The sequence below is a fragment of the Lutzomyia longipalpis genome, chromosome 3, assembly GCF_024334085.1.
Source record: "Lutzomyia longipalpis isolate SR_M1_2022 chromosome 3, ASM2433408v1".
In the NCBI taxonomy this organism is placed as follows: Eukaryota; Metazoa; Arthropoda; class Insecta; order Diptera; family Psychodidae; genus Lutzomyia; species Lutzomyia longipalpis.
The window spans coordinates 5,642,345-5,666,894 of NC_074709.1; the positions used below are offsets into that span (position 1 = coordinate 5,642,345).

At 35.4% G+C, this 24,550-nt stretch overlaps 4 protein-coding genes across 5 annotated transcripts in view; all 4 read left to right on the forward strand.

Annotated features, from left to right (window-relative positions):
* Nucleotides 1-24,271, forward strand: part of LOC129791564 (uncharacterized) — an 81,142-nt gene extending 56,871 nt beyond the window's left edge. The window contains exons 6-14 of the mRNA XM_055829766.1: nucleotides 1,453-1,538; nucleotides 6,435-6,671; nucleotides 7,891-8,049; nucleotides 11,042-11,217; nucleotides 17,700-17,887; nucleotides 18,625-19,350; nucleotides 22,090-23,030; nucleotides 23,160-23,389; nucleotides 23,590-24,271. Coding sequence (XP_055685741.1) covers nucleotides 1,453-1,538; nucleotides 6,435-6,671; nucleotides 7,891-8,049; nucleotides 11,042-11,217; nucleotides 17,700-17,887; nucleotides 18,625-19,350; nucleotides 22,090-23,030; nucleotides 23,160-23,389; nucleotides 23,590-23,843 — 2,997 coding nt within the window. The 3' untranslated portion in view covers nucleotides 23,844-24,271. The remainder of the gene's footprint in view (nucleotides 1-1,452; nucleotides 1,539-6,434; nucleotides 6,672-7,890; nucleotides 8,050-11,041; nucleotides 11,218-17,699; nucleotides 17,888-18,624; nucleotides 19,351-22,089; nucleotides 23,031-23,159; nucleotides 23,390-23,589) is intronic.
* Nucleotides 1-24,550, forward strand: part of LOC129791558 (trifunctional purine biosynthetic protein adenosine-3) — a 1,078,967-nt gene that overhangs the window by 968,733 nt on the left and 85,684 nt on the right. The window lies entirely within an intron of this gene.
* The window catches only part of LOC129791559 (potassium/sodium hyperpolarization-activated cyclic nucleotide-gated channel 3), a 1,048,222-nt gene that overhangs the window by 827,629 nt on the left and 196,043 nt on the right, over nucleotides 1-24,550 (forward strand). The gene's annotated exons all lie outside the window — the stretch shown is intronic.
* Nucleotides 1-24,550, forward strand: part of LOC129791609 (uncharacterized) — a 309,820-nt gene that overhangs the window by 89,227 nt on the left and 196,043 nt on the right. The window lies entirely within an intron of this gene.

The window sequence follows — 24,550 nt, forward strand, 5'->3', positions numbered from 1 at the left end:
TTTGTATCGTTTGACATTTATCTCAAACCTTAGGTCTTGTCATTATTTGACTGGTATTCTAACGTTTGACATTTCTCTCTTTTGAATTTTATTTCTAACGTTTGAAATTTATTTTTTAATGTTCAAAAACTCTTCTTAAAAAAAAGAAATAATGTAATATTTTACCTAGATTTTTTTACCTAAAATTTGATCTGCACGAACTCTAAAAGTTTTCAGACACTCAAACATCCCATTTTTTTTTAACTACGCCACTGGTTTATGAAAAAGAAATGAATAAAAATTGCTACATTGTGCCTTTTTTTTCTTCTTCCAAAAGAGTTTTAAATTAATCATTCATATTGCGTTTGGCATTAAAAAAAAAGCTTTTCAAATTGAAAGACTAAGTTTCTCATCAAAGAATTCAAGCTCATTGACTCATTCAAACTTACATAGAATAAAAAAACTAAAGGAAAACTTCTTTGAATGCAACAGCCGCAACAACATTAAATCATATAAATAATTTTGCCAGAGATTTGCATAGTGCATTTAATTTGTAAGTAATGCTTTTAAATTTCAACGGAAAAAATGATTAAGAGAATTTCTTTTGTAGTAATATAAAAGACCTCTAATTAATGTAAATTGTGAAAATATTTCCCTCTAATTATCATGGATAAAATCCAAACCACGAAATGAACATCCTCTCTCCTGCTATTTTGCGCAATATCACGTTTCCCAAGTTGGATTATTGAAATGATACAGCGGAGAGCCCCAAACAAAAAGGTCCTTTATGCATTTTCAGCTGAAATTATGTAACTCGTGCAGCATCCAAAATGCCCCTTTTTCTGCATCATACACGTTAGAGGAAAATTTCTCTTCAACACGGGCAAAAGAAGCTGAAACGGAAGACAGAGGAGCTCCCCGAAAGGGAACAGAGCCAAGAGGAGATGAATTATGATCAGCTTTTATCCTTTAGCATTTTTTTTTGTACGTCCTTTAACTCTATGTTTTCATCTCCATCTGGACGCGGACGCAGCACAATATTAGTATTCATTCCGTCACGCTTCGTGAGTAAGTGGGCTCTGAATCGGTGGGGGGTGGAGGCGTGTGTGATGCCTCAGGGCACCAGGTGCTCCCGGAGGCACTGTGATGCAGGGAATTTGATGCTATCTCGTGCTGACTCTGCAGATAAATGTGCATCTCGCATGTCCTTCTGTCGAGGACCTCCCCCTTCCTCCATTCTGCAATTTGTCCAACATAAACTTCAGCGATGTACTCGGAGAAATTAAACGCTTATTTCTACTTAAATTACAGCTCAGTGTTATTAATCAGCGATGCCTTTAAGAGAAAATTTATTAAAATAAATATATAAATATTTTCCTGAACCAGAAAATTTATTAAAAAGAAAGAAAGAAAGTTTTTTCTCTAATTCAATAGAATTTTCTAACAGTGTATCTTTTTCTCTCTGATTTTCAGGTATTTCACCCTCCGGTGCAGGGAAGCAATCCATTTGAATTTCGTATTCGATACAAATTCATTAGTCAATCGGATGCCATTGTTCGGTAAGTATATCACTATTCCCAAACCCATTTATTTTTATCCAATCGTTACCCTCGCCCCCAGGCGATGAGAATCCTGCAATAATATCGACATATATACATACATACATAACGTACAATATGTAATATTAAACTTGGACGTGTAGGCATGTGAGCATGAATAATTGAGAAATGCCCTCGAAATATGACACGAGCTTTGCATATTCCACCCATTTGGCAATTATAATAAGTCACTGTGGGGGTGCGTGCAGGATTAAAAGGTTAAATGGCACATTCACAGGCAATCATTCACCATTCACAATATCGAGAAAATTGTAGGTAATATAACTTTTGAATGGGACGAATAATTTGTAAAAAGATTGTAAAAGTTTGTTTGATCTTTCATCCATTTCCATTAATATTTGTTCGAGTTTTTTATTTAGGCATTTACTTTAAACCAATGACTGGATAAAATTAATAAATTTTAGTTAACTAAATTCAATAAAAATCCATAAAACCCATGTATCGTATGAATTTAAGAAAAAAACGTTAGTACCAAATATTTTTAATAAGAAGTAATAAAATTATTTTTTATAACCCTTATAAACAAAAAAAGATATTTAACTAAACGTATTTTTGCTTTAAAAAAAACTTTTAAAAAATCATTTTTTGTTTAACAACAAACTTCTACAAACCATTCACAAATTAATTTTCACAATATGAATTAGCAATGACCCACATACATACATTCAAAAGCTTGAATTTTAATGGAACTCTAGAACAGTCGTGCTGTGATAATCAATCTACCTCAATCAGGATTATTGCAGTTGATATTTCACATCGTCAGACAATTGACGTAAAAATGTTAAAGTATTTTCAAATGAAATTCATGCCATTCATTGACAATGCAAATAAAATTATTGCTCTCTTTCTGCTTCTGTGAAAGCTATAGAAAATTTAAAATTAATTTTTCTTTCATTGTTTTAAATTCAAATGAAATTTTCATTAACATATTCATTGAAAATTGTGATAAATTATTTTTACTTTGTTTATTTTTGCAAAAACTTCCAAATTCATGAGTAAAATTTTAATTTTATATACAAAACTACATTTTCAAATTATTTTTGCTTAATTGAGTTACTAAAGAAGATAAAGTATAGGGGAACCTGGGGTAAAATGCTTTGAAATTAATTCAACGTTTCCAAAGCTTTTAAAACTTTTTTTTTTATCAGAAAATCTCTCAATTTCAACAACATAGTTTAGTGTGTAAAAGCACTAGAATTATCAAAGTAAAATATTCCTCCGCACGTACCTGTTTTGAAATTAAAATGAATGCATTCATTTTTAATATGAACGTAAATGGTTTCCATTTGTGAAAGGAAAGTCCATCTTGGAAATAGAAAAACAAAAAATTAATCCCCTAAAATCATTCGGGCAATGCAGAAGAACGATCAATGAGCAATTTACACCCCGGGGAAATATTTTGTAGATTATCATAGCTAATAGGGGAGGTTTGTCCAAATGCGACCTCACGCTGTTTACTTTGAATAAATAAAAGGAGTTAATTCGTTTCTGTATGGGCTCCTTTTTATTCGAGGAAACAAAATTTGAGATTTGCGTAATCTTGTAGAAAATTAAGAAGGTAAAGGTAAGAAAAACTCTGCAAGGATATACCTTAAAATGCGAACAATGACGTCACTTTTGTGCTTTTTGTCTCTATCAATGCTTGAAGTAAAAAATATATCCTTTCAATAATCAACCACGAAACATAAGGGTGAATGTTTCAGGTATAAAAAGATCCCAAAAAACCCAATTGTGACGTCACTGTTTGCATTTTTAAGCAAATCTTTATCAGCTTTTTTTTTAAAGCTAATTTTAGTGTAAAATATAAATTCTATTTGGTGGTTTCTCATTCCTTTTTGGTCCTCATAAAATAACGAAAAAAAAGTCTTCAATAAAAACCTTCAAAGGGTCACATTTAGGCCGCACTCTCGTACACCAAAGGAGGATATTGACTCATCATAAATTGAAGAAGAACTGCATGTGCAATGTATACATAACATGTAGTGTGCTATAAAGTTGAAAATGATGCGAGAAATATTGGAGTAGCATAAGTAACATGTAGTCGAGGTGCTTTTGTGCCATATCATCCCCCTACTCAATAATTCTTTATAAATAGAAATTGATTTTAGTTTTCAGTTTTGCCTCACACATCATTGAAATGGAATTCCGACGTGTAGTATTGCATATTATGTTTATTTTATATGGTGAATATTTCCCTGTATATGTGATGCCTTTGATACAACGAGGTAATAATCAAAAGATGTCGTGTTTTTGGTCTGATTGATCAACGAATTTACGGCACGTTTCCTCTTTATGTTTACTTGTACTGAGAACATATTGCATTCGCAACCTCTTCTATGGGCTCTTTATTAATGTAAATATATAATTAGTATGACAAACAGTGTGAAGCAACATATTGATTTTCAATTAATTCATTTAGAAGACCGACTATGGGGGTGAATTAGTCAAAATTGTATTCATCGTCTTCTCGAGACAAACAAGGCAGGTGGCATAAAATACATGTAGTATACATTAATGGGGTGGGTGGGTGTCTATATGCTTTGGGAGTGTGGGGCGGGGGTGAGTTCGTACCAAAAGGTGGAGTGATGTGTGAGAACAATTTAGTAGGTACTCCATAGTTTACACACAATTCCGAATTCTGATCACGTCTCCTGGGTTCTTTAGAATACAAACTCCTATCTTTGCACACTTTTAACTAAAAGATACTCCCCTCTCTCTCTCTCGTGGCACGAAGGTGCGATTCATGTTGGATGGATTTGTGGTAACATTCATGTGAATCCTTTATAATATCCACAAACCCACATTGATATAATAAAACTTCTTTCGCAATGCTTTCTATATTAATTCTACGTCGGAATCCATCCAAGTCTTCAAACATTTGAGATTTCAGCACACAATTTTGGTCCCTTTTTTTACTACTCGCACACTTCGGACATCCACTTTGAAATTCCCCCCTCGTACAAACCGCCACGCACACGCGCCCTGTAGTGGACCCTTGAGAATTTTTGATTTTGACACTGAAGAGTGTACCCTCTTGTCCATGTCAAAAGGACGATGATGTTGCCCACTCAAATGGTGAGGAATAAAAACAAAGTCATACTGATGTATCCATCATCAACCAATTCATTTTAACCTCATAGTTATGATTTTTGCTATTTTTCCTGGTAAATTTTCAAATAAAAAAAAACTGCTAATACTTTCCGTTAATAAGGAATTTTTTGGGAAGAATTAGTTCACCTATTAAAAGATAAAGCAAACTTCAAAAGCTTTTTCAAAGCTTTGAAAAGCTCGAAGGGAATTAGAGACACAAGATTAGAAGAAAAAGCATATAAAGTATTAAATTCAAACACTAAAAGTACTAAATTCAATCCAAGAAAGTATTTAATTCAAGTTGAGAAAAATTATTGAGTTTTCAGTCCCAAAACGTCTCCGATTTTTTGAGAAAGAGCTTAAGAAAGTTCTTAATTCAATCCCGCAAATTGTACTAAATTTAAGCCGAAAATGAGAGATTGAGAGATTAAGAAAAAAAATTTGATTACAAAATATTTCAATTTTTCGATTATATAATTCAATCCAATAGTTCAAATATACCTACCTGTATTTAAAACTTATCATTAAAAAAAGCTAAAGAGATTAACTTGTCACACCCATTTCGACACACACAAATTCCTAGAATTATTGGGCGATTTTTAATAATTTTTTAAAATATATATTTTTACTTTGACGATTGGAAATCCGGATTTAAATATATTACATAACGCTGTGATGAATTATATCTATAATATTTTAAAATTCATATTTAAATACAATTATCCTGTTTCTAGGTGAGCTATGCAACAATATTTTATCCAATTTTCCGATTTTAATAAATAAATCCGGCAATGTTTTTTGTCAGTTATTGATACGCTTTTGAGCAATAATTGGGCTTTTTTAAATAAAGATTCAGAGAAATTCCCAATTTTCCATGGCTCATTGAGGATAGACATTTTATTAAGAAGATTTAGAGAACACTGGGGTTTACTGGGTTTACTTGAATAGGAAATCTAAAGATGCAGAGTTTCCAAATATCATCAAGAAAATTTTCTCATTACACATTTTTTATTCTTCTTTTCCCTATCTCGCTGGGAAATATGAAAACCCCAAACGCTTGAGATTAAAAATATTTTCCATACTGGTATTAATATTAATTTTTTGGAAAAATTTAAGCCCAAAAAAGTACAAGAAATGTTAAGTTTATTTCTAAAATTTTCAGATAAACAATGAAAATTGTCTGACTCGTAATGAAATTGGCTCAACTTCAAAAAACAGCTTACAAGGCGTTTTGTATTTACAAATCTCTCGTAAATACCCCCCTCTGGATGGGGAGTCAATAAATTCGTGCAGTCGCCAAAAATTGTGAAAAGGAACACATATTCGGTGGAAAAAAAGTCTGTGCCTGTATGGGACTTTAGGCGCCGTATATATGAGAAAACTTATCGATTGGTGGATGAAATTAAATGCGGTGGAATTGAGTGCAAAGCTCCATAAATTGCGGTGGCTATTTACCCATGACCTTAATTTAGAGAGGGGTGGAGGCGGGGTTGGGGTGATCTAAGGGAGGAAAGGGTGATGTGTGAAAAGGCGAGAGATCCTTGATGTTTTACCCACACAGAATCAAAGTTATTGCCATGTTCTAGTTTTGTGGAAGAGCTTCACTCCTCCTGCAAAACTCTCATGCACACTGAGCGTGTAAAATATGTCTCCCCAAGTGCGGAAGCTCTCAAAGCCACTTCATTTTCTATATAACTTTGGTGACTTGTATGTGTGCTAAAAGTTCATGTGTTTGGCCTTTTGCAGATATGGGGCACCGAGTGAACTTTTGGAACTTGGTCAGGTCACACCAGGGACGTACTGTACGCGCCAATTTGATGAGTGCTACAGGAAAAAATGCCGCCTCCAGAGCCCCAATTATCCAGGAATGTACCCAAGGAATGTGACATGCTACTGGACAATTAGGCAGAAGACTGTTCCAACATGCAAACACGCCATGATTGGCGTCAGTCAGGAGAGTGAACACAAGGCACTTGTTAAGAGGTCTGTATGCATCCTTCTGTATGTATAGAATCTTTGCTATAAAGCCATCTCCTTGTGCCCTTTCAACTTTGCACAAGGGGTGTTTATCTGAATGAAAATCTTCGAATTCGACAAAGTTCGGATTATTCCTCGAAATTAGAATTATTCGTTAAGACATTTCGGACTATTTTTCAAGATTCGATCTATTCGTCAAGATTTGTACTGTTCGTCAGGATTCGGATTATTCGTTGAGTTTAAAATTTTTCATTAAGCTTCTATTCATAAAAATTCTGTTTATTTGTTATGAATATTCGAATTATTCGTTAAGAAATTCCGGACTATTTTTTGAACAGATTCAAATTATTCGTCAAGATTCTAACTATTCCTCAAGATTCGGATTATTCCTCGAAATTAGAATTATTCGTCAAGATTCGGCACATTTGTTAAGAAGATTCTAATTATTCGTCAAGAAGTTTCAGATTATTCGTCAAAATTCTTATTTTTCTTCAAAAAGATTCGAAGTCTTTGCCAACATTCGGATTATTCGTCAAGATTCGGACGATTCGCTAAAATATTCCAAATATTCGCCAGATAAACACCCCTTGACTTTGCATAAACCATCCTGGAAAATTCATTGAATTCTCTCTACAGTCTGAACATAACACTCGGCTATTTTTCCGGAAAATTAAAAAGAAAAACTTAATATTTCTGAATTATAAAAATGGAATATTATATAAATTAAATTATAAATTTTGCAAACACAAAGCTCTCGAATTTCAGAAAGAATAAATAATTTTTGCAATTGAATTATTATATATTTTCAATAAAATAATTAAATTTTTATTCCATCAAAGCGAGAGTAAATAAAACACAGGTCGTGACCTTTTTCATAATTTTCTCAATTTACACTGAAGAGGCAACGGGAAAAGTCATTAAGGAAACCTTTAAAAAAATGTATTTTCTTGAGGATTATTTTTGTCGTAAAAAAATATATAATATTTTTTTACATTCATCAATGTTGAAAACTTTGAAGTTTTAATGTCGTTAAATTTCTCAATATAACATCAAGTTTATGTCATTAAGTGGGGAAATTTCCCTTGAGGGCGGGGAAGAAGCAATCGTTGTTGTAAAGCTCTCCTCACAAGTATATTATGCTGAAGGGAGGGAAAAGAAAACCGTTCAAGTGGGGGAAGTTCAAGGAGTTTGGTTGACCGAGGCTTTTTTTTTGCCCATTTTGCAGGTCAATAGCGAGCTTAAATAAGACATCACGGTCAGTGAGAGCATGGTCTGACTGCACAGGAGAGAGGGATCATTTGATATTTTACGATGGCAGCTCGACGAATGACCCAGTTCTAGCCAAATACTGCGGAGGCGACTGGCTTCCTCGCGTCGTGTCACGGTGAGTTGCCCTCTTGTGTATTTTGAACTTCCAGCATGGCCCAGATTTGTGATATCTCCAGGGATTTATAGCGTTTTAACTCACAGTGGAATGGAATCGCATCGATTAAACACACTGTGAGCTCTTTTTTTCTTTGCCCACCACCACCACCTTTTAGCAAACTAAAAAATTCCTCCACATTATGCTCTGCAAATGTTTATTGTGAATATATATTTTTTGTGGCGGAAAATGGATATTGTTAGCAATCACAAGGCAGTGTGTACTAATTAAATTCAATTTTTTATATCCACGAGAGATGCATTATTGCGCTAAAGAATAAAGCGGAATCACACAAATGATTTCAATTTTAGATTATTCCTCCCTTCATGGCCATTTTATGGGACTTTTATGTCTTCTTCAAACTTTTCTTAATTCCATCCGATTTTATGCTCATACCACATTCACTGCAAATTGCACATTGCTGGGTGGAAACTCTTCTTCTGCAATATATACACAAAATGGGATTAATGGGATTGAAAATTAGAATTAAATCTCATTCGAACAATTGAATTAATTTGATGTGTTTGGAAATTGAAAGGTGATGGAATGTTACAGCGGAGAGTTATGTATTCTTTGAGGAATTTTGAGGTGTACTGAGCATTCTAATAAATAGAGGACGATAGCCTATTATGGGAAACTTTTTTTAACGTTGAATAAATTTTATTCAGAACCATCCTGTGGAGATTATTGCCTAAATTATTTAAAATTAAATTATTAAGAAAAAAAGCGGAAAATGATTTTTAAAAATGCTGAAACATCACAGAAAAAATTTAAATTAATCCTTTGAAAACACTCAAAACAAAAAGGAGTTCATCCGTTTTTATATGGAGTTAATCTTCTTTCGAAGAAATATTCGAGATACGTAAAATGTTATCGAGTACCAAAAGCTAATTAAAACTCACCAAAGAAACTTTATATTATTATTCCCTTGGAAGCATTTGCAAAAAATCGGTAAGAATTTACCTAAAAATGCAAACAATGACGTCACTGTTCTATTTTTTTCGGCTCTTTTTGATACATGAAACATTTACGTTAATGTTTCATTGGTTTCCTTATATTTAAGACGTTAAAACACTACACGTATTCCAATGATTTCTTCAACTAACGGTTTAACTCATTTAAAAACGAATAAACTCCTTTTATAAAGCAAAGAAATTACTTTTAAAGTCCTTCTTCCCAATGATCCCATTTTAGCAATTTAATAAAATTAAAATATTTCCAAAGTTTCTACAACGGGCTTTTCAAAGAACTTTTGGGGCAAATATTTAAATAAAAGTCTAAAGTCTAAATTTATCCGATTTCACATTCTTTTGATGCTTCCTCTCCAGAAGATCCCTCTCCAAAAGTAATGTGATACATGGTGCACAAGTGTGTGGAGGGTTTTTTTTTTGCCTTGTTCATGAAATCCCTATCTTTTCACCATTGTACTCATGTACGATAAAGTTTTGCATCGAAAAAGAACATCGAGAATGTTTAATTCTTCGGAAAACGGCAAGAGAACCCCGAGAAAAGAACGGAAAGTTTGACTTTCAACTTTGTCGGATGCGGTTTTATATGGACTTTTGCAAAAACAGCGGGTAGGGGCGGGTGGAAAGACGAAAGAAATCTCCCCTTGCAAATGCAGTTCTTCTGCATGATGAAACGAAGAAAAGGCTCTTTTTTCGTACATCGCCCCTTAAGCTCCTCCATCTCCCACAACCGCCACCACCCTAAACGTCTTATTTTAAATCACGAACGGCATCATATGAGGAAAAGCTTGGATTTTTCTCTTTTCATATGACAAAGATAGTGGTGGAGATAGAAAAAAAATAAAGTAAAACGGCTGTGTGTTAGGATGAAATGGAAGAAGGCTGTTTGATGGATTTAATACGAAAACTTTCGTGTGCAATGAGAAGAAAATTCCACCTCTTTTAGTGGGTTTAGGAGCCTGTAGAAAGAAAAACTTGTAATCCTCCAAAGCTTTTTGGTGCGGGGTGAATTCCTTGAGATGTTCTCTCCCAAATATCTCACTGAAATTCACATTGATTGAGATTTCTTTATGCTATTTCTTTTGCTTCCTACCTCCACTCTATTCCAATTTCCTTTGATAGGGGTGAGGAGAGTGATGCACTTTATAGCTCTAAATCTCATTGATTTTGTGTGGAAATCCCTCAAAGATTATTATGATGGGAAGTGAATTTAAATGTGAATATCTAATATGGGATGATTGTGCGCCTTGTGCGCATATACCTAATATGGAAATTCAAATAAGAGAATAGAATGAATTATCTCGTTATTAATGCAGTTTTCAATGCAAAAATTATCTATTTAATATAAAATTAAATCACCTCAATGTATTTTATTCGGAACATTTTCCAAAGTTTGCCTAATAAAATACTTTGAAATTTCATAAACTCGAATGTAAATCAATTAAGAAAGCTCCTTGGGTGTAGAATGTCAATTTATACATATTTCATTTATTTTAATTAGTACTTTATGTACATATAGAGGCAAGTTGTTTAATGAATAAATTTTGGGAAAACAGTGCATTTGCTTAGAATGCATTTCAAGTGCTGTTTCACACAACAACCTCATTGATTCAGCAATTCCATCAGTGTCTCATCCCAAAATTTATCACCCACCCCTTCCAACTTTACCACGTATCAGGGTTGATTTGTATGCCTCACAGATGTGTGGCAGCACCATGGGTGAGACACCTGTTTCACACACCCTATGCGGGGGTGTCTCATCCGCAAATCGGTTTATTTATCAAAATGTATACGATATACCAACACCCCCTCCTTCTCATTCCTAAATCTTGAGGGTCATTATATATAGTGCATGACTAAAGACCATTTCGGACATCCCTAAAATATTAAATGGCTCTTCGATCGAAATCAATTGTCGTTCATCGGGAGAGGCAGAGAGAGAGCATATAATCAAAAGGTCCCACTTTCTTCATTCTCTTTCACAGGGGATCAGAGATGCTGGTTGCCTTCCATTCCAGCCCCTTTTCGGCACCCCTTCAAACCTCCACCCCAAATAGGGGTTTTGAATTGGACGTGGACATCCTGTATACAGATTCAGATTCCTACGACTATGCCAGAGGGGAGCGCACCTGTGAATTTCATGTCAATGCATCCAATCCAGGTAAGTGGTGGGAACTCCATACGAGAGCACCTGCTGGAAAATTCAAATCATCCATTGATGCGCATATTGAACTCGTAATCCTTGGGCACACTTCCTCATGTCATCTCACATTAAATTCAAAATGCATTTCTCCTTGAATGTGTGCGTGATAAATTAACAGAATGTTCATTTATTTCATGTATCACATCATAGGGGAGATGGGGGATATTTAAAGTTTTTAAAAAAAAAAAAAAGCTCTCACAATTTCGTGTGAATTGCATAAAAATTTCCCGAGGGTATAAATGGCGGTGAAATATTTGCAAACACACATTTCGATTAATAAAAAAACGAGTGTTTCGAAACAGCAAAAATAGTCGTTAATGTGGTTTTCCAAATTCATTTTATTTGTTGTCGAAATACTGAAAATTTCATTGTTCGTTTGCTCGTTTGCTGCTCCGTCTCTTTTGCTGAATTGCAAACACCTCAAATTGGGTTGTCATATCTCCATGTATATGTATGTACTGCACATACATATATTCTATATATCGTGCCCCCACCCCCGCCCCATTCGCATGTGAATTTTGTGGAAAATTCAGAATGATTCAGTGTGTTTATTGAGCAATAACTTTTCATGGGTATTTATGGGTGGGATGAAATTTAATAAAAAACCCAAAATTTGATATTGAATAAAAAAAGACAAACAGATATATCTTGGATTTGTTAAATTTCACACGAAAGAAATTTATTGATTAAAACTAAAGCTTAATTCGCAATTTCTGCTTACATTTACCTCATATGAGACATGATTAGAGTAGCAATAAACAATTAATCACTATCAATTGGTAAAGAGGATCAAGTGAAATCCAATAACTATATACATTTCACATGGACATATTAGAGATGTTAGAGGAGATATGCTCTGCTCTTGGTGAGGAATGCGAATTTATGCTGTTTTGTCTTCACCCTCCCAGACACTTCATACCAAAACACATTGATATTCAAGAAGGATAAAGTGATTGAAGAGCATGTAACATCATGATAACTCCTAATAATTACCAAGTTGGTTAGGATTTAAATCCTTCAAATTAAAGAGCCTTTAAGCGGATTTCCTTCATATAATGTCAAATAAAAATTTATGAAAAACAAATAATTAAAAAAAAAAATAAATTAATTTTGAAAAGCAAAAAAACAAAAATTTCATCGTTGGAATTTTTTCTGACAATTTTTTTTCATTAAAATTTCCAATTAAATTTACCTTCAATTTAGTATGTGTGTTATGTATATAAATTTAATGAGAAAAGCTTCATAGAGGAGGGGTTGAAAGTGTGACCATATAAATAAAATACTCAGAAGCCACTTACACATTTACCAAATTATTTTGTCTCATTAATGGAAACAGCTCCAATTAATGAGTGGAATAGACGGAATTCATTAAATGTATCTGATGCTAATTGATTGATTTTGGAAAAGTAATTAATTAACTAAATCCACTAATATTGAAAATGTGAATTATTGAAAATATTCTCCATCAAATCTATCCAAAAGCAAACCTAATTAAATTTTAATTGAAAAAACATCTTTAACTGTTTATGTAAAAATATTTTAAACAAATCATAACTTTAATAGGTTTCACCTGTGTGCACAAATCTCATCAAGAGGATCTCTGAGAAATTACATATACAAATATTTCATATTATATGAAAGTTTTGAGAAAAAGGGGGAAATTTAAGCTGTAAAGTTGAATTTGTGGGTTTTATGTATTATTTTTGGGGGAAGGAGAATCTCACTCCATCCCTCCACCTCCAACTAACTTTCATCATGGTGTAGTTTGAAATCTTTTAGCGTAACTACTCCTTTCCTCCCTCATCCTCGCAATTAGTTATACAATTTCAAACCATATTTTGTGGTGTAGAAAGCAGCATATTTACCTTAATTATATGAAAGTTAAAATAAGTAAATTTAATGAATTTACATAAAATTCCAGCGTCTTTGACTGATGATTTTTTCATTTATATTTCTGAGGTTGAAAGGATTAATATTTAATTTAAAAATTGATTATTCTTTATCAACTAAAAGCTTTTTAAGAGAATAAAAATTCATTTACAGACAAATACCTAAAGGATTCTGCGAAATTCGTCTCTTTTCCTCATACTCAGTCAGGAGAAATTCCCTAAAACTATTTAGATCGATTTCAGTTATTAGATTAATTTATGAGTTTATCAATTAAAGCTCTAAGAAAACGATATGAAATTTCCTAGAATAGTACCGTCAAAGCTATAATTTTCACATTGACACAAAAGAGAAACTTTAAATCCTTTTCTATTTCATTTAACACTTGTCTGGAAAATTGCCATGCTCTTGTCAACTCTTTAATAAAGCCAAAGCAACAAATTATTTATATTTCAAATTCATTTGTAACGATTTTCCTTTATCAACGTTAAAAAATTCCTTTCTTGAGTTTAGATTCTAAATCATTGGATTGAGACTATACATTCTGCATAACATCCTTTTGTTCGAAAAATTAAGGGTAGATTAAGTAATATTTTTTTTATCAAAAACTCCATCATTAATTTAATTCTGTTATACTTCCTTCGATTAAACTTTTACACCGAACACTCAGCTTCAAAAAGAACGAATAGGGTTGCCAAAAGTTGCATTTTAACTTCAAAAGCATGAAAAATCAGTACTGGTGCACATGAGACAACCCAATAATTAAATTTATTTTAATTTAAAATAATTTTTGAATGAAATTTCAATGAATCAGTGTCCTAAAAGGACTTTTCAAATTGAATAAAATCAATTCTAGCCAAGCTTTTTCATTGACTATCAATACTGCTTTACAGAACAGAGGATAGAGCTTTGGCCCATCTCTCTCGAAAGCTTTAAAAAAAATCTTGTCCCTGTAATTCACATATCTATGTAACTATTCTTCTTCTTTAAATGGCTTGAGACTGGTTTCCTACGGGAATTGATCCAGTCTCATGTCCCATTAAGGGACTCGGCCTTCTTCAACAGCGCTCTCCATCCTTGGCGATCCCTCGCCAACCTCCGGCCCAGATCAGCAACGCCCAATCTTTCAAGATCCTCAGCCACTACGTCTTCCCATTCCTTTCTGGGCCTGCCTCTCACACCTGGCCCCATCAGGTTTAGGTTCAGTAGGTTCTTGGGCATTCTTTCGGCCGACATCCTATGGACATGGCCTAGCCAGCGTAGTCTTGACGCCCGGATTGAGGCTGTTATGAGCGGTTTTTTGTAGAGGTCTTCAAGCTCATCATTTGTCCTTATGCGAAACAAATTTTCACCTTCAACCTCCACTCTCACCGGCCCATATATCCGTCTCAAGATGCGCCTCTCAAAGGTTTCAAGTGCTCTATGTAAATATTACTGAAGAAAATTATCGAAACATCTCAAAAAGTAAATTTAAAAATTAAGCATTTTCCAATGTAATTAAAGTCATTCTTATAATTTTCTTTTATTTTCGTAAAATCAACACCATTACCCTCAAAATATTTACGTTGTTTTCAATAAGAGTATTGAAGCACCCACAATACTGAGGCATATAGAGCGAATTTGTATTGCTGTTGCATGCATTGAAAGTTTGGTACAGTCGATGTTTCCGGGAGTGCTTGAAGGCGATCCCGCGAGAACTGTGCAAATTAAGTGCAAGCAAATCCATTTTGCATAGGTGGTGTGTGTTATTTGTTTACCAAGAGTGAAATCGCTGATAAAGAGTAAAGCTGAAGCACATACGGTGTGCAAAAGGGTTTGTGGATGGAATGAAAAAGAGGCGCAATGTCTCTCATACAGCAAAGCTATGTAGGTGCGTGGCATAAGGGGATATGAGGTATATGTGGGAGTGATGCAAAACCGCATGCAGTTAAGTGTGCTTCCGACAGGCAGGGTACCCTCTCTAGGATTTTGCTTTAATCATGCGGTTCTCTCGAGTTTGCTGCTGTATTGGAGCCAAATGCAAATTTATATCGCTTTTCCGCATGATTGGGAACAAATCAATGGAGCTTTTTTTTCTACCCCTTCTCCACTATGTATAAGTAGTTAGTTATATAGACTATGCACAATTCTGTGCAAAATTCTTGGAATTCTCTTCGACCTCAGGGAAATTTTCTGCACCTACTCGTATGTTTTACATCAATTCTCCTGCAAGGGAGGATGTTATGGTGGAAGTTTATTTTTTTTCTGCTGCACCTGTACGGTAACACCTCGTTGGATACAAAATGTTATTTTTCACCTGAAAAGTGACAATTTTACGGAAGAATTCAATTACAAGAATTTTTAAAAATATTCTATTTTCAAGTTTTTTGCTCCAAAAATTAGAAAAAAAAATTAAAATTAGGAATTTTCTTAGAGACATTTTTGTAGTTTTTAATTTACTTGAGATGCTAAAAATTAAATTAAAAAATTCTTCACTTGATTTCTCAACAATGACCAACATCATTGCAATACAATCTCCATGGTTTAGATTGTGGTAGGTGAGGTGTAAGAATTTCTAATTAACACTCCGTAACGCCCGTACTATCCCAACACTGCGTTCTGCGTTGAATGAAATGAAACAATAACTTCCTGTGATCATTAGTGCACGTCGTGGGTGTATAAGAAAAGAAATTCCCACTTTTCACCCCCTTTTTTCACACCTACATATTAATTGCTCCATATATAGCGCAAAAATCCATTAGCAAGCTCACATCAAATATATAAGAAGTGCACCCGCCCTCTGGCAAAACAGATGAGAATGGAAATGCAAAATAATTAACTTTTTTTTCCATCCACTTGAACTGAATTTCTTCATGTATTTTCACTCCATTTCCCTCATCGTTTTTCCACTGAAAAATGTTCACATGTTCTTTTGTTTGCAATTTCAATTCCACGGTTGAGGGAATTCACGAAAATCCTTGCAAGTTTCAAAATATGGCAAAGATTGAGTTTTTGCGAAGCTTTCCAGGAGCTTTTTGAATTTTTCAATGTGCAAAAAGATGAGAAATATTCATTTTCACTTTTTCGATAAAACATTTTCCAAACTTTTCCATATTTCTCTTTTATCTCTCTCTGTGTAAAGCTTTGATATAGATTTTTTTTTTTATTTTGAGAAATTCTCAAGTGGAGAATCTGATGGAGGATGATGGAGGAATTTTTTAAATGGACGCAGGAGGAAAATTTCTCTTATTAGAAAGAAAAGTCAGGAATGATATTTTTGCATTTTTATTTCACTTTTAAATGAAATTTTGACAATTTTGGAGCTATTTTTAAAATAGTAAAAAAAAATCTGAATAGAGCCTAAAAAATTTAGTTAAACCTTTTATTCTTAATGCTAGTTAGAAGCTTCAGTGTTAATTATTTTCATTAAGTTCTTTTAAGAGCTTTCAATTGATTATTGGATTTCATTTAGGACTGTAGAAGTTGATTTAAAATATAACAAAAAAGGGAATTTTCATTTTATACTTTCCAAAAGTTATTTCATATTATCTATAAAAATATTTTTTAAACATCCCTCGTGTATAAAAAAAAATCTTGTATTGATCCTTTAAATTATTTTTGATCCTTAATATAATTTTTAACCCATTGAAAATCAACTTAAAAAACAAATCAAACTAAAAACGAAAAATTCCTCCAACAGAAACTATTCAAATAAATTTACAGTTGATTTTCCACAATTTTCCACAGAGTTGAGTGTTTCAATATCAAAGGATCCGCATAAAGAAAGATATATGTATGTACAGACAAAGATCAAAATTCACTGCCTCCAGGTGTATACATAATATTACGTCATATTCCAGACGAAAATCAAATTTTCCCATACCTTTGGGCAATACCCTCGACCTCCAGACTAACATCCTGAAGCAATTCCGCGGCGAGAAAGTGTATACACTGCATGAGATCCAGAGCTTCCCTTGGCGTGCATCCCGACTCGAATTGGTTTGCCAACGGGGATGATGTGCGGGCGCGCCGGGATGGTGTGAAGCGGCGGAAGGGGGGGGAGGAAAGCTTGAAATTTAACGAAGGGGATTCAAATTCCCTCGTAATTGAATTTCCACGGAGCAAATTCAAATAATTTTCTAGTTTATGTACTTGCCGTCATCCATCCGCAAGTCATAAATGGCCCTCGGGGGTGGGTTTGGGTCGCCGCGCGCGGTATGGGTGCGGGGGTTCATCCGTCTGCGAAATTGTGAAATTGTCAAATTGAAATATCTCTTCCCCCCTCGTATGTCGCTCTGTGTCTCTATTTTTAACTCATAGCAACCCCAGACAAAAGTGAGAGAATATAATTTGTGCTCCGGGGGCTTGATTCGCATTCATGGGAAAAAGACTCCCGCTTCTGCAACTTCACATTGAATGGGAGAAAAAATGAAATATGTAGAGTTTTTTTTTCGTTCTTTCCCTCACCTGGAAAAATAAAAATAAATTTACTTTTATCGCTACAGAAGCTATATGGAGAGTGAAGAAGAAAAAAGTTTAATTACTCACATCTCCCTCCTATGTTTCGTCTGCAGATGATGTTTTAATGTCGCGCCGTGGAAGATTGGGACGAATCCTGAGTCCTCGTCATACACTACCACCCAATACAACGTGCACCTACTACTTCCATGGCTACCCCACGGATCTCGTGTGGATTTACTTCACCAGCTACCACCTACAAATCCTCCAGCCACCCGTGATAGACAACACAACATTTGGTCAGGTGAGCACAAAATGCATTGAAACATATCATTCATATATAGCATAGCATTTGGCAACTCTGAGCAGCCCCCAAAAAGCCAGGAGTGCATCACAATGTTGCAAAATAGAAAAGTTACTTGAAGCGAGAAATCATGATGCGATTCCACACTTGAGGACGCAGATTGCAACATTGTGTGGGAGCTTTTTAGGGATGTAGGGGAGGGTGGGTGAACGTGCACCAGGTCACAGTACGACAAATGGTTTAAAAAGTCAAAGAACTCGCACCATGTGTACACACTAATTCCCTTTGGCTTTTACTTAGCTGGACCTCCCTTAACTTAAAATAAACTCCCGGGTAGCGTGTTAAAAGTTTTGCCCTTTGAAAGCATTATTCAGGAAATTCCTTTTCAACTATATACAATGCAAATCCATTATTAATTGATGCCTGAGGGTACATTGATGACTTATGAATAACTGATAGGAGGAACTATGTGTGTTCCTATGCAAAATATAAAGTTGAAACTATGTTGTAAAATATTTTATTTTAATTTTCCAATTTTTAAGAGATTTTTCTGCCCTTTTATTTGTCTTTAGAAAAAAAGCTCATATATATTTTATCAACTGTAGGTAGGTACTGTGAACCCTGTGAACTTCCGGAAACATACATAAATATATGTAGCTAAAAAGACGATGGAAATAAGGAAATTTGACACCTCTATTCACCTTTTCTTTTTTCTTTTTGCATTTTCCCTTCTTCAGACGGACGTGCCACCATGGATAATTCGCTTTCGTGTATGGGACAGCTCAATCACTGCCACGTCCGGTCGAGTAACACCATCCGGAGGCACTGTAAGCACCTCAACTGTACCCCCAAATTTACGTCCCTTCCACCCAACAGTGAACAGTAGTGTAACTGGGAACTACTACTACTACCCTTCGGGGCAGCAACCACCCCCAAATGAGCGACCTGTGAATGTGGACAATGCCTGGAATCCGGTGGAGAATTACATTTACGGACCCACCCGAAGTAGTGTCTTCAATCACAACAATCCCTATGGGGGCGGAAGTGTTGTCCCCACCCCGGCACCACCGCCACAGAATCGCTACGATAAGCTAAACAATGGGTTGTCCAACATCAAAGAAACGTTCAATTACATTGCCAACACCAAGTACACCCAAAATCAATACTCAGGCGCTCAACTGAGCAATATAATCCAACAAAGGAATCCCGAAACTAACACGATCATCTCCCTGGATCACTATCTCAGTTATGCCAGTTCCAGTGGTAGCCGGAAGCACGGTGTAAATCGATCAGGTCATCAGGAGAAAAATCCCCCTGGCGGCCGGAAGCTCCTTCTTGAGATATTTGACAACGAAACCCCCAAACTCTGTGACCATACGGGTCTCAAGGAAGCCAGTGGTACTGTGTCCAAGACGAGACCATGCACTCCACTCGAGAGCTATGTCAGCGCCGGAAATGACTTGGTGAGTACCAACCCCCCCCCCCCTCCAATTCCCGCCCGCATACAAATCGACGCGGGGAAATTGAGGAGAGCATGCAAATTGCTTTTAGATCCTACGCCCAAAACGGGCGTCTCGACCCCCGCAACAATCGATTTAATTAGAAAAGAGGTTCATGGAGAATTTTGAAATTTATGTGACATGCCGCCACTCAATTCAACTTTCTCGATTAATGGCTTAGAGTTCGGGTGTGGGAATTTGAGCCTATTAAAATGGTAATTTCTCAAAATGTTATACCACCCACACCACGTATTTGCTGTTTCAACGGGCAAATTAAAATTCATCCCCCAATACATTGTTCCACCACCCACATGGAATCATACATGGGTGGGTGGCATACCTCAATGTTTTCTTATTTGTGTATGAAATTGTTCAATTTAAGGAGGGATATATAAAAATAATTTTTAATGATTTTTTTTGTTAAATTGTAAAATGATTGAAGGGGCTCAATCATGGGCCTCAATTATGGGTTCAGGATCTTGGGAATTGAGAGTTTTATTTTCTTAATACAAAACGTCTTAACTGGGGCTTATCAAATAATGGAAAAAAAACGTCTTAATTATGAAATAAAATTGAAAGAAAAATCACGTTAGAAAAAACTTGTATAAGATGGATTCGAACCCACGAAATTGGCTTAAAAGACACCTAGAGCACATAGAAATGTGTCTAAGTTAGAGTATCTCGGCTAAATGAGTCCTGTTTTGGAAAAAAATCATTTCCTTTTTATTTTTTAAAATAACAAAAAGAGAATTTCAGCGAAAAATTCTCAAAGTCAACCAGACAGTCCTCTAGAAAAGGGTTAGTCAACTCCCAAGCAAAATCTCTTTCTCTCTTGGCATAAAGTATCTCAAAGAAGAGGGATATTCCCACAAAAAAATATCTGTGAGAGTCGTATCAAAAACGACAAAGTATTCTTCACCAAATTGGTAATGTCCCATTTGCCTTGAGCATTTTTATAGCTATGCCGGAAATGGATGGGTTGAAGTACCGACAATGACAATGGAAGAGTCCCAAAGAGAAAGGAAAGAAAAGGAGTGAGTGTGTGAGGATCTTCGAATGCGAAGAAAATTCCCATAATGTTCAAGTTCATCATTTGTTATTATTTTCCGGGGTGTGTTCGTGCTATGTGTGTGCCTGGTGCTCCATCTTCGCTTTCAAAGACCACCCAGGATGCTCTCCCAAACATACATATATCTCCACTTGCGATGGAGTGCACAAATCGTTACAGTTCCTCCTCGAGGCAACAATATGTCACCTTTCACATGATGTGCGGGTCTTTGAGAATTTTCCCGCTGACGAAGGAATATCCCTTTTCTTCCTCGTGATGGCGCATTGCAGAAAAATGCGCCTCCACTGTTGAATGGTCACAATTTTCCCACCCACACCCCGCCTCAAATCTATTTCACTGCTTTTCCCTTCCTCCCACCCAACTCAGAGCTCTCTCTTCTATTCTCCCACACCAAAGTATGTCATCAATTTGTCACATGGAATGATTTTGTACGGACAAAAGGGCTGTTATTTTTTTTTAGTCTCACATCACTGCAAAAGGGTTGTGAAAAAGCATTTTTGTTTGTGAGAAAAAAATGCTTACCAAAGGACATTTTAATTAATGGATATTTTTGCAGTATCATCGCTTAATATGGTGCAGATATTATTGTACATAATATACCTACCTACATATATATCTGTCGATTCAATAAATAACGTTTTCAACGTGAAACGATTTTCTAATTATTCTTCAGCATTTAATGAGATTTTTAAATTATGAAATTATTTTTAAAAAAAATTTATTTAAAATGCAAAAACATTATTTGTTGATTTATTTTATGCCGTTTGGGGTTTTCTTGAAAACAGGTTAATAATAATTATGAATTTCAAAGTAAAAATACATGTAGCGTTTTCTAACGATGACTACTTTATCCAGAATTGTCAAACATTCAGAATTTACTTAAAAGAAATTTTGAAATAATTTATAATTCTATTGGGATTTTTCTGTTTTTGTTTTATACATGGATTTTTAACATTTGCTATTTTATCCTGGATTTTCTTAGGTTTGATTTTTATCCGTGATTTTCTAACGTTGGCTATTTTATCCAGAATTTTTTATTCCCAATTTACTCAAAAAAAAAAGTTTTGAAATAATTTATAATTCTATTGGTATTTTTCTGTTTTTGTTTTATACATGAATTTTTAACATTTGCTATTTTATCCTGAATTTTCTAACGTTTAGTTTTTATCCATGATTTTCTAACATAGGCTATTATATCCAGAATTTTCTAATACTTTCGGAATTTACTGAAAAAAGCTTTGAAATAATTCATAATTTTCTGTTATTATTTTATCCAAGATTTTTATATTTTATCCAACGTTATCCAGGGTTTTCTCACGTTAGGAATCTCTTTCAAGAGTTTAAAATACAAGAGTGTTTGGAAAAGCAATTTTCAAAAAGCAAATCTTCTATTTTTTTTTATTTTATTCATAAATTTTAAATTTATCCGGAATATTCTAACGTTTTGGATATTTATTAGAAAATTTTTGCTAAAAAATTCGTATAGATTTCTATGCATTTTTCTTTTATATTTTAACCGTGAATTTCAAACGTTTTAAATCACCATTATGAATTCCAGTTTCCACCCATATATCGATTTTAATTTATTTCAAGACCAATTTTCCATGTTCTTTTCCTTGTTTTTCATTTTCCAGAAAATCGAATTCCACACCCAAACAGGCACAGCTCTTTTCCCCGCTACATTTGCAATGCAATATGAATTTGTTGATACGAATTTGGGTGGAGATATTTGGCAGGGACGTCGCGGGGAGGAGACCCCCATTCCACCGCTGTGTTCACGTGTCTTCCGGAAGCGTCGCGGAGACTTCCAGTCACCTCGCAATGTCTTCCTGCACGGACGCGGTGGTGCGCGCAATCTCACCTGCCTGTACCGCTTTGAGGCTGGCCTGGGGGAAAGGATTCGCATTAATCTGCACAATGTCTCCTTTGGTGATTCCACAACGTGCATTACGGAAGCTGACGCCCACACGGGTCGACCACGATGTGTAGCACTGGAAAATGATGCTGATGGTCGTATTGGGGAGCTGAAAATATTCGATGTTCCCTACAAGGATGTACGGATACCGCTGGGGTGCTTTTGCGACAACACAAGCAGCATCTACAATACACCGCTGTCGTTCCAATCAAACGCCCGCACGCTGGAGATCTCATTCGTCGTTACCCACTTGAATGTTTCAGAGGACTTTGGGGATGTCTACTTCCATGCATCGTATGAAATTGTGCGTATACCTGAGTGCCGGAAGCGACTGCGACTGAAGGGAGCCGGTGGTGAGGATGAACTGGAGTATCCACTGAGATCGCATGAGATCACGTGTGAAGGGCAACCGTGGTACATTGAAGCTCAACTGCCGGAGAGGAGTCTCTTTGTCCTCACATGGGGCACCTTCTTGCCCATTGAGCCTAATCAAGAGGAGATTCTGCGCTGCAACACGAGGAATCGTCTCATAATCTACTCCGGACGACCTCTCAAAGTTATGCGAGTAATCTGCCCTACTGATCAGGGCAACAAAGCTTCAGCCCTGCATATTTTCTCCGAAGACTGGCTCAACTTGCAACCACTTCTCTACGGTTCTAAGTAAGTCATTTTATTGGTTTTCTTTATGAGAATTTTCTGTTCTTTCTTCTTTTAAAAATGATTCGTTTTAAAGATCTTCAGGAAAATTTCCTGAATTAATTTTCCTTTTTATCTTCTACTCTTTGACAGACCTGCGAGCATGGTACTGGAGCCAGTTTTCAAGGAACCAGGAAATTTAGCTTTCTCATGGCTGGAAATTCAGAGGACAAAAGCTTCTCTCATCCAGCAGCTCGATCTCCAAACAAATTTCACTGCCAATGAGACCCTTGGGGAGTTTGGGTTCTTCCCACGACACGCCGAATGTGAGCACAAGTGTCCTGAACTCGATGCCTGCATCGGAAGCAATCTGTGGTGCGATGGTAAGTTATGTTTTCTACTTTTTTTACATAAATTCTTGTTGAAAAGATCGGTTACTTTTCAAATTTATCAGTCATCAAGAATCCTGCACGGGGAAATCATCTAAACGGATGGAACCCGTAATAAAATAAATAAATAAAATAAGAATCTTGCAGAGTTTTTCTTTCTTTACAATGTCCTTTAAATCCTTCCTCCTTAATAGGAACAGTAAACTGTCCATCGGGATATGATGAATCAGAGGAAGAATGTGGCACAGCCCGGAAGCTCTTGGAACTACCAGGTGGAATATTTGCAGCACTTGGATGCATTGCTGCTGCCGTTGCTGCATGCTTCATCTTCTGCATCTTCGGTTTGGTGCGCAAACGGAAAAAGGGCATCGATGCGAAACCCACACTCAATGGTACCCTGCGCAAGGACTTCAAGAAGAGTGATCTCTTCATGGATCCTGGCTCCTGACACGGACTTCAACCGGTCGAATACATCCATGTCGACCGTGAGACCACCGTGTGACCCCTCTTCTACCATCAGGATCACTTTCTACCGTAAATTGGTGCCGAGCAATCCGTAATTATAAAAACAAAACTGAAGGTATTATGTATGATATAAACTTGAAGAAAAAATACTATATAGGGGATGAAAGGACAAAAAACCCGAGAATTGAATATTGTTGTGATAGCTAAGCAAAACACATTCAATGCATTTAAATCACTGAATGAGGAAAAAGAGATTTATAATTTAAAATAAAAAAACGTGAGACTCTCATTTTCAATTCTCTCTGTGTGTAATATCGCACCGCACCCATTTTACTGGACGTGTCAGATATATCTGTTGAACCCGTTGAACCCCAAAGTACCCTTGAGGGTTCATTTTCAATGTACATATGTACGTCAAAAAATGGAAAACTCAATTGCATGCGATATAAAAGGGACAATGGATAAAAATCCACATGGAAATATTAATTGAGTAATGCAAATGCAGTGATTGAAATGTCTCTCAGATACAGATTTGATTTTCCTCACGTTTAGATTAATTCAGATGGAATTCAATTAAAGACGTGAAAATGGAGCTTTTCAATTTTCTTTTGAGTGTGTCTGGAGTTCTTGATAAAGATTCGTTAAACGACAAAAACTTTGCTCATTCAGAAAAATCTGACTTTCGAACAA